The sequence below is a fragment of the Halichoerus grypus genome, chromosome 5 (genome assembly GCF_964656455.1).
Source record: "Halichoerus grypus chromosome 5, mHalGry1.hap1.1, whole genome shotgun sequence".
Lineage (NCBI taxonomy): Eukaryota > Metazoa > Chordata > Mammalia > Carnivora > Phocidae > Halichoerus > Halichoerus grypus.
Window position 1 is genome coordinate 178,312,008 of NC_135716.1, and position 17,420 is coordinate 178,329,427.

Here is a 17,420-nt window from a genome sequence, read left to right on the forward strand (position 1 = left end):
GTTAAGTGTCTGCCTTCAGCTTGGGTCTTGGGATCCAGCCCTGCATCGGGCTCTCTGCTCAGCAGGGAGCCTGCTTCTCCCTCTTCCCCTGCCTGCTGCTCCCCCTGCTTGTGCTCTCCCTCTCTGTCAAATAAACAAATAAAATCTTAAAAAAAATTATTATCTACATCAAGGTCATAAAGATACTCCCTGTGTTTACCTAAAAAATTTTTATTGTTTTACTTTTCATATTTAAATCTATAATCTACTTGCACTTGATTTTTTTATATGGTGTGAAGCAGAAATCAAGATCCATTTTTTTCCACATGGATACCTAATTAACTAAGTAATGTTCACTGAAATGATCACCCTCTCCCCTACTTCAGTACAGTGTAAACTTTGTCATAAGTTGAGTAACTGAATTTATGTGTCTGTTTCTGGATTCCCTTCTCTGTTTCATTTTGTCCTGCCTTCTACCAATACCACACTGTCTTAATTACTATGGTTTTGTAATGAGTCTTGAAATCTAATAGTATAAGCTCTCCAACTTTGTTCTTTTTTTTTTTTTTCAGGATCACCCTGGTTATTCTTTGCATTTTTCATTTCCAAATACATTTTTGAATCAGCTTGTCAATCTGCCGCAAAAAAATTGTTGGAATTTTCATCAAGATTGCATTGAATCTATAGATCAATTTGAGGAGAAATGACAACTTCACATTATTAAATCTTTCAGTGTATTGATGTGATATGTCCCCTTATCTATTCAGTTCTCTTTTCTCTTAATAATGTTACATTGTTTTTCATGCAGGGGTCTTATATACACCCTTTGTTGGATTTATTCCTAGGTATCTTAGTAGATTAAAAATGGCCATATATTCTTTACATCTTGTACCATTAGTAGAGACTCTTTCATCTGCACTGACCTTGTATATTTGCTTCAACCAAGAAAATGCAGTGGAAGTAACACTGTGACCGCTGAGCCTAGGCCTCAAGAGATCTTGGAGCTTCTGCCCTGCCCTTTTTGACACTTCCACCATGTGAAGAAGCTGAGAGACCATGTGGAAGGAGGTTCTTTTGACAGTCAACACCTAATACTTGACATGTGAGTAAGGTCATCATAAGCTAGTCAGTCTCAGTTGATTGCCAGATCAATAACCACAGGTGAGCCCAACAGAAGAAGCATTCAACAGACTCCAGCCCAAATTGCTGACCCACAGAATTGTGAACAAATAAATGAACCACTAAGTGCTGGAGTGGTTTGTCACACAGCAATAGATAATGATACTATATTTGATGCTTTCTTAACACTATTGTAAATTACATCCTCCAAACTTTCCTTTTCTCTATAATTGTTGCTGAAATGTAGAAATACAATTGATTTTTGTACACTGTGTCCAGTGACCTTTGTAAATTTACTTATTCATTCAGATAGTAACTTATCTGTACATTCTTTTAGATTTTCTAGGTACATATTCATGTTCTCTGCAAATAACAGTTTTCATTTTCCTGTCCAGTTCTTATAGCTTTTCTTTCTTTTATTTCTTCTGTAATCTTTCTAGCTTTATTGCACTGGCTAGGATCTCCAGTATGACAGTGAACTGAAGTGGTGATAATGGGCTGGCCCCTTCCCTGCTTTCAATATATCACCACTGAGTATGTTTGTTGTAGCTTTTTTATAGATACATTTTATCAGATTAAGGCAGTTCCCTTTTTTCTTTTTTGCTTGATTCTTATGTTGAATTTTGTCAACAGCTTTTGTGCAACTATTGAGATAACCATAAATAGATGTTGAATTTTGTCAACAGCTTTTGTGCAACTATTGAGATAACCATATTTTTTCTGCTTTTCATTTTGTTGATGTGGTAAATTATATAATTTATCTGAAAATACTGATACTTACATTCCTGGAATAAACCCAATTTAGTTATTTTTTCCTTCTTATACACTGCTGTATTTGATTTGTTAATATGTTGTTCAGATTTCTTTCTTCTATGTTCATGAAACAATTCTGGTCTGTAATTTTCCTTTATTTATCTTCAGAATATAGATTATAGTTTTCTGGTAAACTTCTTGAACACACTTACATTTATTCTTTAAAATTCTGTGTTTGATAATGCCAACATTTGGTTTATCTGTGGGTCTGCTTCTAGTGTCTGTTTTTATTCTTGGTCCCCTCTCTTGGTAGGCCCAGTAATTTGTGACTGAATATAACATTTTCTATGAAAACTTTTACAGACTTTGGATGAGTCTTTAGTTTCTAGCAGGCAGTTAAAGAGGCTTCATCCAATCAGGATTTGGGCTTTCTCAAGGCTGGATTTCAGTCTTTGTAACTCTTGGTCTATTTCAGTCTTTATAAGGCCTGGTGTAGTGTCAGTGATCTCAACTGACAACCAATTCAATTCCTCCACTTTTAATCTCCCTGGCACTAGAAAATTGCTAAAAAGTCTACTTTGTTTTCCTGCCTCTTGACTGCCACTTTCTGCTTGGCCTCTCTCAAATGAGGTTACCTAGAAATTGGCATCTGCCTCAAGACATACAGCAGCTCAGACCACTGGAGGCTCTTTTCTGCCTGTCCTTTCTCTGTAAGATATCAGCCCCTCCCTCGATTACCAGCTCTCTTAGTAGCTCACGTTTGCTATGCCAGCCCCATGAGACTGCCAAAAGCCTTACTCAGACTCTCTGCCTTTGACAGCTGCCTTCTGCTTGACTTCTCTGACTTTCCCTCCATACCACTTACAGATTAGGATTATCTCAAGAATAAAAGCAGAGTAAATGTTGGGCTCACCTTATCGAGTTTCCTTCCTCACATAAATCTTGGACCCTCAAGTCCTAGATGTCCTGGTAGTTTTCCAATACCTTCAAGCAGACTTTTGGTTTTTTTTCTATCAAGCTTTTCTTGCAATTCTCAGCTAGTCTGGCTCCACTATAAGCCAGTTAACAATTTCTGTATATGCTCCATTTTCCAATTACATTTTTATTTAACAAGATTGATATTTCAAAGGAAACAGTCAACAAAACCAAAAGACAACTGACAGAATGGGAGAAGATATTTGCAAATGACATATCAGATAAAGGGCTAGTATCCAAAATCTATAAAGAACTCATCAAACTCAACACCAAAAGAACAAAGAATCCAATCAAGAAATGGGCAGAAGACATGAACAGACATTTTTCCAAAGAAGACATCCAAATGGCCAACAGACACATGAAAAAGTGTTCAATATCGCTCGGCATCAGGGAAATCCAAATCAAAACCTCAATGAGATACCACCTCACACCAGTCAGAATGGCTAAAATTAACAAGTCAGGAAATGACAGATGTTGGCGGGGATGCGGAGAAAGGGGAACCCTCCTACACTGTTGGTGGGAATGCAAGCTGGTGCAGCCACTCTGGAAAACAGTATGGAGGTTCCTCAAAAAGTTGAAAATAGAGCTACCCTATGATCCAGCAATTGCACTACTGGGTATTTACCCCAAAGATACAAAAGTAGGGACCCGAAAGGGTACGTGCACCCTGATGTTTATAGCAGCAATGTCCACAATAGCCAAACTGTGGAAAGAGCCAAGATGTCCATCAACAGATGAATGGATAAAGAAGATGTGGTACATATATACAATGGAATATTATGCAGCCATCAAAAGGAATGAGACCTTGCCATTTGCAACGACGTGGATGGAACTGGAGGGTATTATGCTGAGCGAAATAAGTCAAACAGAGAAAGACATGTATCATATGACCTCACTGATATGAGGAATTCTTAATCTCAGGAAACAAACTGAGAGTTGCTGGAGTGGGGGGTGGGGTGGGAGGGATGGGGTGACTTGGTGATGGACATTGGGGAGGGTATGTGCTCTGGTAAGCGCTGTGAATTGTGCAAGACTGTTGAATCTCAGATCTGTACCTCTGAAACAAATAATGCAATATATGTTAAGAAAGAAAAAAAGAAGAAGAAGAATGTAGCAGGAGGGGAAGAATGAAGCGGGGGAAATCGGAGGGGGAGAAGAACCATGAGAGACGATGGACTCTGAAAAACAAACTGAGGGGAGGGGGGTGGGAGGATGGGTTAGCCTGGTGATGGGTATTGAGGAGGGCACGTTCTGCATGGAGCACTGGGTGTTATGCACAAACAATGAATCATGGAACACTATATCTAAAACTAATGATGTAATGTATGGGGATTAATATAACAATAAAAAAATTAAAAAAAAAAGATTGATATTTCAAGGATTTTAGACAGCATGCAAAATACTTGTCTTCTTTGAATGTGAAAACAATTTTTCATGCTAATAATGTTAGTAAATCTCTGATCCACATGGGATCTTTCCTCGTATAGAGTGTAAGTAATAAATCTAATTTTGCATTTTTCCAAATGGCTATGTAGTTGGTCTAATAGCACTTACTAAAACATCTATATACCCCCCCAGTGAATCAAAATGTCTTTATAGTAAAATCTCATGTGCAACTTCATGCACTTTCTATTTTCTCCCTTGTTTTTTCATCTTTTAGCATGTATTTTCAGAGGCTGCCTTAAATTCTTTTGGGATAAGAGCATCTTTAATTGAAATGAAATCGTGTAATGGAAGAAAATATAGATGGAATTTTTTTAAAACCAGGGAATGGGGAAACTTTTTTGGGACTTAAATACAGATTCAAACAGGCAAAAGACTGGTAAATTTGATGACAAAAATAAAAAGCTTTTATGTGATTAAAAAAAAAAACACACATACATCAAAAATAAAAAGCCAACTGAAAAACGGAAGGAAAAAACCTTCAACTCATATCAAAGACCAAACTTTATATAAAGAGCTTCTAAAATTACAGGCAATAAAAGACCAATAATATGATTTTAAAAATGGGCAAGTGATATGACCAGAGAGTTTGGTTCACAGAGGAAAAAAAAGCCCTTAAATAGATGGGTCAGGAGAAACAGAGGAAAAGAAAACTATGAAGAAGACAAAGAAGCAAATAGAAGAATAAGAGGAGAACCAGAAAGGAACAGGGAGGTCAGCAATGCCAAATATGACAGAGGACCCTACAGAGATGAGGACAGACAAAAGGCCCCTATATCTGGGGCCCTGGGAAGTCACTAGTAACCTCCTACTAAATAATGTGAGAACAAAACATTTTAGAGATTAAGAGCATTCTTAGGTTAATTCAGCCTAACATGTGAATTCAGCCGAACACATTCATTTTTTAAAAATAAATAAAACCAAAGAAATGTTAAGTGGCTGACCTAAACTCGTGCAGTTAGTTATTAGGAGATCTTAGACTTGAACGTGCTCATTTTCACAACAGTGACCACCCATTAGGTGGAAAGCATGAAGCCCAGAATGGAGGATTATATTGTTTCTCCTGAAAAACTTTCTGCTATTCATTCATGTATGCTTCACCCATCCATGAGGCGCTGATGGAGAAACTGAGGCCCAGCTGGCTTGACCGCTTTGCTTAGAGCCACACAGCAAATATGCGGGGAAGGTCCTGCCACCAGGTCAGCAGCTCGTTTTGCCGATACAACTCTGAGCGTTACTTTCTTCTCAGAGAAGAGGAAATGAGATCCAAACAAAGGCTTAAGGCAAAAGCTTTTTTACCCCGACTTCCTCATTGCAACCAAATACTAAAGAAGAGGAACCATACATAGTAGCAGAGACTCTGAAACCTCTACCAAGTTGTCAAAACCCTCAGGAGAGACACTATCCCCTTTCTGAATGGCTCATGTGCTTTTAGTCTGAACCAAGGAACTACTCTGGCCCTTCAGTAAACATTATCTTCACCTCGTCATTTACTGCTCTGGGGCCTCCCATGGTTGAAAAACCGGAGATCCAGCGTTTGGTATGAATTATTCTGCCACCTTCAGGTTGTTCTGGTCAGTCAAAGGAAAACAGATGAGAGGGGAAAGAGCCAAACAGGGCTTTTTCCTGTAGTAACTAAATGACTAATCAAATACAGTAGTATACAAAGTTGATGCTTATTTACTCAAGTAGCAGACAGTTTCCTGTCATAAAACGGATTCTGGAGAAAGCAATCTGTGCTCAGAAGTTCCTAATAAAACTAGGAAACTGTCTATTCCTACCTCCTTCAGACAAAAACCGCTGAAATCTTCCAGAAACTTTATGGAGTTGAAAGAAGAAATACCTGTCCATATGCCATAAGGTCTCAGATCACAAGCCAGTCCCTGGGCCATGTCCTTTCCTTTCTTAGTTTATCCTGCACTAAACAAAACTGTCTGGAATTCATTCTTTAAAGGTTTATTTATGGTACATAGAAACTGTTTATGTGAAGCAGGGTATTTGCCCATTTCCCTCTCGGGACAGTGTTTAAAACTACAGGGATATTTCCCTCTCTGGCACTTTCTGAAATACAATTAACAATACTGGATCTTTTTTCCTTTTAACAAATCTGGTTTTTATTTAGGGAGGGGAGGAAAAAAGTAAAGGGTCTGAAGTTTCCCAACAAATTATTTCAAGCCTTTGAGAAGACAGTTTTAGGCTTTTTAAATAGTGTCTTTGTTTGAAATTCCCCCTCACCCCCACCCTCTTGCTCTCTGACCATTAAAATGTGGGTTTTCTTCCAAACTAGATTGCTCAATTAAAGCCCTTCTTTTGTAATACCCCAATGCTCTAAATGGGAAAAGGACTGCTGTAGGCCACCTCGTGAAACCTTTTAAAGGCTCCTGGCTTCTTTTGATCTTTAAAAAAAAAAACCCAGGTCCATATAAACTACCTGGTGTTTTTCGATCTTACCCTGCTACTCTCTAGCAGTGCACACTGGGGAGAATAATAGAGAGAAAGGGGGGGGAGGGGAGGAATGTCTCTGCATTCGTGAAATGGAACTATTATCTCGCCCTTCTCCCATCACAGAGGAAGGAATCCAATTGAGATAGCAGATGGGAAACTGCTTTGAGTCCTTCTGAACAGACACTATATCTGGCAATAATGTACCCTCAGCGTAAACCTGAAGAGACTTCCCTCTGAGATTTCTGACAGCCTCACTTCTGGCCTGGAGTCGAGAGAATCGAGATAATTATTCCTTCAATACCAAAGACATGGTTACCTTTTAGTCAGACTCTTGTGATTCCTGCTCTGGGATAGCACTCCATTCCCTAAGCACATACTTTTAGCCATTACATATTCATCTCAAAGAGCATATTGCTCTTCCTAAGAGCTACTAATAAAGGGATATTACTCTGTTAGGAAACTCTTTGAATAAATGACATTACTTTATGAGTCCCAGACTCCACTAGGAGAACTCGAGACACAGTAAAACGGTGACTTCCACAAGCTGAGAATTTAACTCTGAAGTCCCAATTCCCAGCACCCTGCTTGAAACATTAATGTGCCCCATTCAGGGTGCCCCCCGCCCCACACCTCATTACATGGCTGATCCACTGGATTTCTTGAACAATCATTTGAAAATGCCTTCAAAATGTTCCTTCAGTACAGTGCCAAATGAAACATTCAAGGTAACGGATTGCCAGGGTATCGTATGCACAGCATACTCACACACACTGGTACCGTATAACCGGGGGTCTGGAGCTACCTCAACCGTAGGAAATCCTATTGCATCTGTCAGTCTGGGGGAAAGTTTTCTGCTGGGAGCAATTTAAAAGGAATAGTTAGGTGTCTGTGTTTCTAAGTAAGATGATTTTAAAAACAAGAAGTCCTTAACTCTCAGGAAATGCTTAACATTGGTTTGTTGGGTGCGTGCCAAGTGTTCTGGGGGAATATATACTTTATCAAACAAACCCATTCCAAGGGGTCACATAAGTCAAGTGGATACTTGTGGATATTAGCAAGATAGTGGTTTTCCCATGGTTTTCCCCCCACTCCCATGCTAATTATAAGTATCTTTTGTCTCTTGGGAAACATGAAATTAAAGCCAATCAAGCAGACAGGAGAGTCTATTGGAAAGGGCACACCATGCTGCTCTCAGGATGGCTGCAAAGCGATTCCTGCCCCTCTGGTCCCGACCAGCACTCCTGCCTGCTCGTCCCCAGCTTGACACCGAAATGAAGCAGTCACCCTTGCCCTGTCCTTATCCAAGTATGATCTGGTGTTGACCAGACTATTGTCTCATTACCTATAGGTCTATTTTAGAAGTTGTGAGTTGGCAAACCATGCACCACATGAGGCCCACACATGTGTTTTGTCAGGCCCAAAAGGTTTTTAAAGAAAACAACTCAAATTGATTGCCAACATTTCAAAACCAGGAGATTCCACATAAAAACCCAGATTTCCGGCTTCACTTTAAAAATCTGAAGATCCGGCAACACTGGGTTCACATCGCCCTGTGAGAGCAACTGGCTGGAGCTGAGCCGAGGCTGCCCCTTCAGATGAAGGGCGCTCACTCCCCATGCCACGGTCCCCACCGCACTGCTTCACGTGATGCGGTGCTAGCACAGTCCCGGTAGGCAGCTGAATTTATGACGCCACCTTTATTCTTTGTGTGTTCAGATCTATAGCTACTCCTGTTCAGAAGAGAGGCCACCATGCAGCATCTGAAAAGGAGGCTGAGGTGCGGGGGGCAATGGCCACGTCCTGGGCTGGTGGCTAGTGGGGGGGACGAGGGCCTTGACAACGATCTTCAAGGGCAACAAAGGTCTGAGCTGCAGGGAGGCAGATTTAGACTCAATCTAAGAAAAGCCTTTCTAACGACCACCTGGGGCCTCCTCCTGCTCCCATCATGGCCTCCCTACGCAGGCCTGCCTGAAAGCACGCTCTGAACTCCAACATCCTGTTCACTGAGCAAGGGGATCACCGAGGACACTTACAGCTCTCAAATTCTCTGATGCCGTATGTTCAAGGGGGCAGACGGTATACGGTAGAGTATAGCACAGTGCAGACTTTCCAGTCACACAGGCTTGGATTTGAATCCCAGCCCCATCCCTTCGTTAAAATAGATCTCACTGCAGCAAATGAAGACGGAATTCAGGCTGTATCTGCCAAGTGTGGATCAGGATGATGGGCAGGAGTGTCACACTCTGGTAATGGTGACAGGTCAGGCCACACCTTAGTGATACGCGGCCGAGTGTATTCCTTGAAGGAGGGTGACATCTCTAGTGTCAACCATTCACGAAGAGGTGGATACTAAGGAGGAGAGAACTAGGAGGGCAGGCAGGTCTTGGGCACAAAAGGGAAGGTACTGTCTTGGTTGTAGCTTTTCTCCTGAATTTGGGAGTGGCCCTAGGGAAGTAGACTCTTACCTCATTGAGATAAGCCAAGAGCTAAGAAGACGGCAGACGGGTTTTATGTAATTCTCTGTTTACTCTCATTACTCCTCAATCTTTAGCAAAGTCTTACTTAAATATAAAAAAAGTGCATATACATATGTCCATATGTACACACATATGTATACACATGTATATATGTGTGTGTATATGTATATGTATATATGTCAAACTTTCAAAAAGGGAAACCTGTAAAAATATTTGCTAGAGATGATGATCCTGGACAGAAAAAGCAAATAGTAAACACATTCATTCTTTTTGAGGGAAAGTCATTTTTAAAACTTATCCAGATATCAGCTCACCTTAAGATCCAATGGTAGCTTGTTGGAGGTGAACACACTCAGCTTGATCTGGGGAATGCTGATTTTGAGATTTTCAAAGTAGTAGCGAATTGGTGTTCCACCCTGCTCAGCCGTCTTTTCATGGAGGTTTTCATCATATTTTTCCACCTCTGGTACAAGAGTGAAATAGTGAATTAAAAAAAATAAAAAAAAAAGAGTCTCCTGAAGTCTCACAATTCAAATGCTAACATTGAAAAATATTCATAGAAAAATGTAAATATCTCTCTAAACTTAGTTTTTCAGGGTTTGGTGATATATACAGTATCCTGATGCCACTTCTTTATAAAAGGAGATCTGCTTCATGTTGTCTATCAAAAAGCACAATAGCCTAATCGTTTGACTTGTGACTCTATACCATCTGGGAGACATCATCTTTGGAAAAAATCATGCAGGTGGGGAAGCCAGAGGTCATGGGTGTGTTTGCTGGCAATTAGTCTTCCAGAAACTGTGTTGTTAGTATTATGATTATCGTAAGTGACCCCGATTATCTGCATTTATTTCATAAGATGATATCCAAATATTATCCCTTGGAGTAGAGCTTAACTGAATCATAATGAACAACATGACCAATTAAATAATGCATCTGAGTGCAACAGAATGCCTTTAAAAAGAAACAGGCTGCAGGCTATAAAGAGCTGATGTCATGACAATAAGCACCCTCTCTCCCAAATGGTGGACATTTGTGAAAGCAGCAGAGTCAAGGCATATTTTTTTTTCTACTTCTCGTGAAGTGAGAAGGAGTGACATGGGCTGGCACATGGCAATGGGCTCTTTGACTTGCTCCTGTGCCCACACCCATGTGGTCAGCTTATTTCTCACTTGGCTTCACGTGCCTTAGAAATACAACCAAGGAGATTGTACAGATCTGCCTACCAAACAAATGTATGCTGTAAGCTATTATGGTTCTATTTATAGAAAACAAGGGACTAGATTTTAGAAAATGACACTGCAACCTCTGTTGCCCATTTGTATTCAGGGAACAGAAACAGAGAAAGTGGAGGAGATGCTCCAGTAAAACACAGGCCAGGATTTTACAAATGTCTATACAATGCTTGGTGAGAAATTTATTTAGAGCAACTTATAAGAAAAGTATGTCCAGTAAAATGGAAAGTACAATGTCCCAGGAAGGTGCCAAAAGAGACTGGCTACCTGGCAGGCAGGCCCTCAACTGGCTGAATCCAAACCAACATTGGTCTTCCAACCCAAAGTGGAAAACACAGTTCTAAACAGACAGGATCTTGCTCTTGATCCCAAATATACTTAAAGTTTGAATCCTAAGTCTGGGTTAAAGAGCAAAAATATTTTTCTTGCATTGTGTGTAAGTACATACATATGCACACATGTCCCTAGTGATTTTTTTTTTCTCTAGCCAATGTGGGCATATAAACATACAAGTCCATCTTATCATTTCTTCAGGCTCGATATTTGGTTTAGTCTTCAAAAGACTAAGCATTACTGACTTCTTTCTAAGCTCTATATTCAGTCTTACAAAGGCCATGAGGAACAATCTCAAATAAAAAGACAAAAGCTACATGATTTCTGTAGTGACTGCTAGAACACATAGGGTTTCCAATAGCTTCTCTCCCCTCTCCAAGAAGAGTCAAGTAACTAGAAAACTTGCTAATGATATTAAGGCATAAGGGCATGGATGTAAAAAGTTAAGAAGTTAAGGCTAGTCAAAATTTTTTCCCCTCAACTAAACCAAAGGAACTGCTGGATTTCTGATTCTTGGCTCCGAGTCTGTTTACTAAACAAAGGTTAGGAAACAAAGTGGTTTGCTAAATGACGAATATCATTTCTGTTATCCTCAAGCAGATGAGTCAAAAATGCACAACAAAGAGGAAAAGTATGCCTTCCCAAAGGCTTAACCCCAGATACCCCAGGATACCTCTAAGAAGCTTCCTTCGTGCCCACATCAGGGCCCCCCCCCCCATCAACAGGCTGTACTTAGAAAAAAGCCACTGAGACACAAGCCTCAGCTTCTGGGCTTGGGCTGTGAGGTGTAAAGGGAGCTTGTCGGGCACCCAGAGGCTACCTATTTTCTCAAGCAGACTAGAAAATGCCATTCTTGGGTCAATTCCCAGACACAAATTTAGAATATTCAACAGTACCTGATTCTGCTTGATCGTAGCCAAAAAAACTCAGCAGCTTGAGGAGCAGTTTCTCCTCAATTTGCACTGTGAATCTCTGAGCCGTGATCATCAGATGCTAGAGATAGAGAAATTCTGATTAATAGTGTAAACACCAGAAGGAACTTTCATCTGGGCCATTAAGAAGGTCCCAAAATGACGTGGCACGGTTTCTTTACTCATGTGATTTTGTAACGACACTGCCAAATGCTTTCTGGCTCATCTCTCTCTACATTGTTACAATTAGCCAAAAATTCCAGAAGAGGTTTAATACACAATTCACCACCCTATTGTTTGGTTCCCGGGGCATCTGTGTCTCCTTACAGCTGTGCTGTGGTGGACAGCGTTATGGTGCTGAGCTCACATGGACAGCAGCTGGTTTAAGGAGCCACAGGATTTGAGGGCCACATACAAGCTTGGCCCCCACTGGTAATGGTGACAAAGGCCAGAAATATGGGAAGCAACCTCTTAGCTCCCACTTTGCCAGAATTTGCTGCTGTATCAGCTTGCTTATACGTGGAAACTTCTCCAGGGTAGAAGTTCATCACTTTTGAATGACATGGTTTTACTAACAGTGTGACAGCTTACACAGGAGGACGTCTGTCCCAAGGTCAGACCCCTCCTACCACTCTCTAATTATTCTATTTTAAACACACATCTGGATCACGCCTGGTCCTGATCAACCTGGAAGATGCTATGCTTTCCCACAGAGACTGTACCCTGATGACTACAGACTCTGGTCCCCTACACCATCATGCACTGTCGAAGACACAGCTGAGAATACAAGGTGCTAGGAGGAGTTGCTGTAAATCCCCCTACACCATGGAGTCAGTCATAGTGCCTTAACTGCCCAGGACGACTTCCAGCCGCACACCCTGCACTGCTGCTCGGAGCCTCGGCTGTGAGAGAACAAATCGGCCTCCTGCCACCGTGCCAAGCCCACCAGCCTCCCCCAGCAGCCTACCTTGTAGATGTTGGTCAGCGCGCTCTTACTGGGGAACTTCACCGCATTCACCTGCATGGCTGGGCCGGTCTCAATGACCTCATTCTCATTGCTCAGGGGAGTCACATAGAGCATGAAGGGCTGCGTGGTACCAATGAGCTGATTGTCCACCTGGCACAGGAAAAAGCAGCAAAACAAAACAAGAACGGACAACGGCTCAGTTCTCAGCTCTCTTTTTATCGTTGAGCGGGGTCTCATCATAGGTAGGACACTCAGAAAGTACCCCTGCCATTTTACTCTGTCTCAACAGCAGCTGGAAAAATACATCCCCGCTGCAGACCAGCAATAACTGTAGTAGGTTGACAACAGAAGCTCTCCTTTATGTGGTGAGTACTACGTGCCAAGCGCCAAGCTAGCCTCCTCATGTGCATGACGTGAGTCACAGGATACCTGTGAGGTCAGAGTTACTAAAGTCAGGGCTCCGCTGTAGTCCTTACCACAACCTCCTGAGGATGATCCCTGTCGTCAGGGCACAGACCAAGAAGCTGAGGAGAGAGGCCCTTACTTAAGGTTGTACAGCTGGTCCATCACAGAACTAGAACTTGACTCCAGGTCTGTCTGACCCCAAGCCCAGCGCTCCTAACCGCTATGAATGAAGTGAACGGATACTAGACCATGAAAACTAGGGAATCAGAGGCTCAACTGGCTACCAAATGGAAATAGTGGCCTTTCCTAAAGTGGAGTCTGTGCTAGGAATGAAAATGATGATGTCAGTGGCCTTAGGGACTGCTCTCTTCACCCACACCAATCAGCACCGGAACTGAGCATGCATTCTACACCCCGCTATGTTTATGGGTGTCAGAAGGCTCCCTGCAGGAAGCAGCCACCTCCACTCCGTTTTCCATCAAAGCTCCGTATCAGGACGAGAAAAGAGAACATTCGTGTACTTTCCACACATCACCTAACATATCCCATACTACAACCGTAAAGGCTAAGATTCTTCCTCCCCATTTTACAAACAAGTAAACAGAAGCTTAGAGAAGTTAAATCACTTGCCCCCATTCACACAGCTGGTGAGGGCGGAAGAGTAGGGATTCAAATGCAGGCATTTCTGGCACCAAATCCCGTGACCCTTCCACTGTATCATGCGGACTGCCGCACAGCCATTTGGGTAACCTGTCGGATCTCAAGTTGCAGAGATAAGGGCGAGAGACTGTGAGCCCTTTTTCCTACTCCCACCCTTGCCCCTACTGTGTGCTCCCTACACAGCAGCCAAAGTGATCTTTCAAAAATACAAATCAAGTCATGTCCCTCCTTCCTTTACACCTGTCAGTGGCTTCCCTTTCTCCTGGGATGAAACCAAACTTCTCGCTACAGCCTCCACGGCCTGCACCACACAGCCCTCCCCTCCAGGTTCGCTCCAACCCCCACACACAAGCCTGTCGCTTATTTCTCCAAAGGGGGCAACTCTCCTCTCTCAGAGTCTCTGGATTCTGAGGGAATGCGTTTTACCTTACTAGCCTTCTCCATGGCTCGCTCATTCCCTTCCTCCAAGGTTAGCTCTCCCCTCCTCAGGAAGATCTTCCCAGGCCACTTCATCTCAGAAGTAGCACCATCCTTCTGTATTCTTTAGAGCAATTCCCACAGGTGCTAATCATTTTCCTCACTTGCTTGCTCCCCTACTGGCTGGCTTCTCCCCTAGGCTGTTAGCCCAAAGGGAGCGGAACTCATCTTCTGAGTCATGGCTGTTTCCCCAGAGCCTAGTGCCATGCCCGGCACACCGCTGATGCTCTAGGATTGACTGAGTGAATGAATCACCTGTCATATCCAACAGAGAAAACACAGAAGTTCTCACCTTACTCTGACCTCTCCTTTATTCTTTCCCCAAACACACTTGATACAAGATGTAGAAGAGGTACAAATTCTAGTGTTAATTTCCCAATTAGATTAGGATCCCCTAAGGATGGGGACCGCATTTTCTATTTTTAAACATTCTTTCTCCCAGCGTTGTAATCATAGTCAACTCTCAAACCTGTTTATTTTCTATGATTTACAGCACACATTAAAGAGGTATTATTGTAAAAAAAATTTTTTTGATTAAAAAGTTAATGAAATTCATGAAGCACAAATGGCTCCTTGGATCTTCTCCGTAAGGTGAAAAAAGAAAGACAAACAAATAGAAGTACAAGATAATAACTTTTTAACTGTCTGCAAACAAATGGGATGTGATTAGCCTGAACTATTCTCTCTGTGATATAGGATAAAAACATTTTTCTGAAAGGGGGTTTCAGGTGGATGGAAGTACATGGTGTGAGCGGGAGCAGAAGGACACTCGGTCATGGGCATGCACTGCACACCGGCAAGAGGAACACAGGCTGCCCACCTGGGGAAAGAATCAAGGTCTAGGTCTTTGGATCCTTCTTCTGGAAATGTTTACCAGGAACTGGTTTCCTGGACACAGTAATCCTGGGGGAGGCTGGAGAGAAGGGCTGCAAGCATGATGCTACAAAGAGAACAGCTGTCTTGACAGCGTGAAGACAAAACTCGAGTGGAAACTGTCAAAATCAACCTTTTCAAAACTCCGACAGTTAACCAAAGGCTTGCAACAATCCAGGGATCATTTATTGGAGAAAGTTAGCTGAAACTCAACAAAAACAGCCAGCTATGTGGCGTTCCCACGGATCCTTCCCCACCCGCCCTCCCCAGGTCCGCGGTGGCCTCGGAAACCAACAGCCCCACACCCGGGCAGCCAGTGGGGGGCTGGGACAAGCTTACAGCTCCCCCCAAAGCTCCATCCCCAGAGAACTATCAAGTTTTGGGCTTGTCTGGCACCTCTCCCTTTCTTGGTATTAGTAATTTGTGTCTTCTCTTTTTTTTTTCCTCCTGATCAGATTCCTTAGAAGTTTGCTAGTTTTACTGATCTTCTCAAAGAACCAGCTTTTGACCTTATTTATTTATTTATTTATTTTACTGTGGTTGCTGGTTTCTACTTCATCGATTTCCATTGGGATTCTCATTATTTCCTTTCTTCTGCTGATTTTGGGCTTAATTTGTTGTTGTTTAGTTTCTTAAGAGGACACCTGAGTTCACGGTTTCCAGACCTTTCTCCTCCTCTAATAGTGCTATAAATCTCCCTTCAGTAGAGCATCAGTGGTGTTCCACCAATTTTGACATGTTGTGTTCTCATCTTCATTCAGTTCAAAATATTTTCTAATTTGTATTTTGATTTCTTCTCTGATCTCTGGGCTATTCAGAAGTGTGTTTTTTAGTTTCCAATCATTTGGAGGATTTTTCCAACTATCTTTCTGTTATTTCCACTTTGATTCCATTGTGATCAGAGAATAGACTGTGTGTGTGACTTGAATCTTTTTGCACTTGGGAATTTGCACTGTGTGTGTGACTTGAATCTTTTTGCACTTGGGAATGTGGTCTCTCTTGGAAATGTTTCCTGCGCACCTGAGAAGAACGTGTTATTTATGCTGTTGGTAGGTGGGCTGCTGGATCAACGTCAATTAGGCTACTTGGTTGGTAGTGCTGTTCAAGTCTAGCATGCCTCTGATGAGTTGCTCTTATTTGATAATTCTAGCAATTATTCAGAGAGGGTAATGAAATCTACTATAATTGTGTACTTGTCCATTTCTTCTTTCAGTGCTATCAGTTTTTGCTTCCTATATTTCAAAGCCCTATGATCAGCTATTTGAATAGTTGGGATCGTTATGTCCTCCTCATAAACTGTCCCTTTTACCATTAGGAAATTACCTTATTTCTGATAATATGTTTAGCTCTGTAATAGATTCTGACAGGAATCTAGCCGTTCCCACTTTCTTAGAACTAGTTCTAGCTCAGTATATCTTTTTCCACTCTTTTCTTTTTAACCTACTGTGTCTTTATATTTAATGTATGCCTTTGAGGCAGCATATAATTGGATCTTGCTTTTTAATCCAATCTCATCATCTCTGCCTTTCAACTGGAGGTGTTTATAGCATTCACATTTATTTAATTGATACAGTTCGGTTTGAATGAGTCTACCATCTTGCTATTTGTTTTCTATTTGTCTCATCTGTTCTTTCCCATGTTTTCCGCTTTTTCTGCTTTCTCTTGGGTTATCCATCTTCTCTCTTTTGTTGGATTATTAGTTGTAGCCCTTTGTTGCTTTAGAGTTTATAGTATTCATCTTTAACTTACCAGTGTACGTTCAAATGACAGCATACTACTTCAATAGTTAACATACTTCCATTTCTCCTCTCCAAACTTTATGCTATAGTTGTCATTCACTTTACTCTAACATATTATAGACCCTAAAATACAGTGCTATTAGTTTCGTTTAAGCAGTTGATTCTCTTAAAGAGATCTAAATAATTAGAAAATAATCTTATATTAATTACTTGTGTATTTATCATTTCAGGTGCTCCTCATTCCTTTGTGTAGACCCAGATTTCCATCTGCTACCATTTCCTTCTGCCTGAATGATGTCATTTAACATTTTTTAAGCGTGAATCTGCTGGTAATGAGTTCTTCTAGCTTTTGTATGTCTAAAAACATTTTTATTTCACTTTTTTTTATTAGCTTTTGAAGCTTTAATGTAGATATGATTTCTGATAGGCTTTTAAAAATACTGGAAGTAGCTTCCAGGCCCTCTTCTTCTAAGGATCTTCGGAGATTCATAAGAACTACAGATTTGAGGATTGCAGTTACCATCCAAGGAGGACGAAAATTCAGTGACTTCCCCAAAATAATTAACATGAAATTACAAGTCCTGATTCTTCTTATTTTCTTTTTCACAAAATGCTCCATAGAGTTTTAA

The 17,420-nt window shown here is 41.4% G+C and overlaps 1 protein-coding gene across 1 annotated transcript in view; it reads right to left on the minus strand.

Annotated features, from left to right (window-relative positions):
• The window catches only part of VPS13D (vacuolar protein sorting 13 homolog D), a 238,146-nt gene that overhangs the window by 88,929 nt on the left and 131,797 nt on the right, over positions 1-17,420 (minus strand). Inside the window, exons 60-62 of the mRNA XM_078071798.1 lie at positions 12,638-12,787; positions 11,656-11,752; positions 9,506-9,654 (exon numbers count right to left, since the gene is read on the minus strand). Coding sequence (XP_077927924.1) covers positions 9,506-9,654; positions 11,656-11,752; positions 12,638-12,787 — 396 coding nt within the window. The remainder of the gene's footprint in view (positions 1-9,505; positions 9,655-11,655; positions 11,753-12,637; positions 12,788-17,420) is intronic.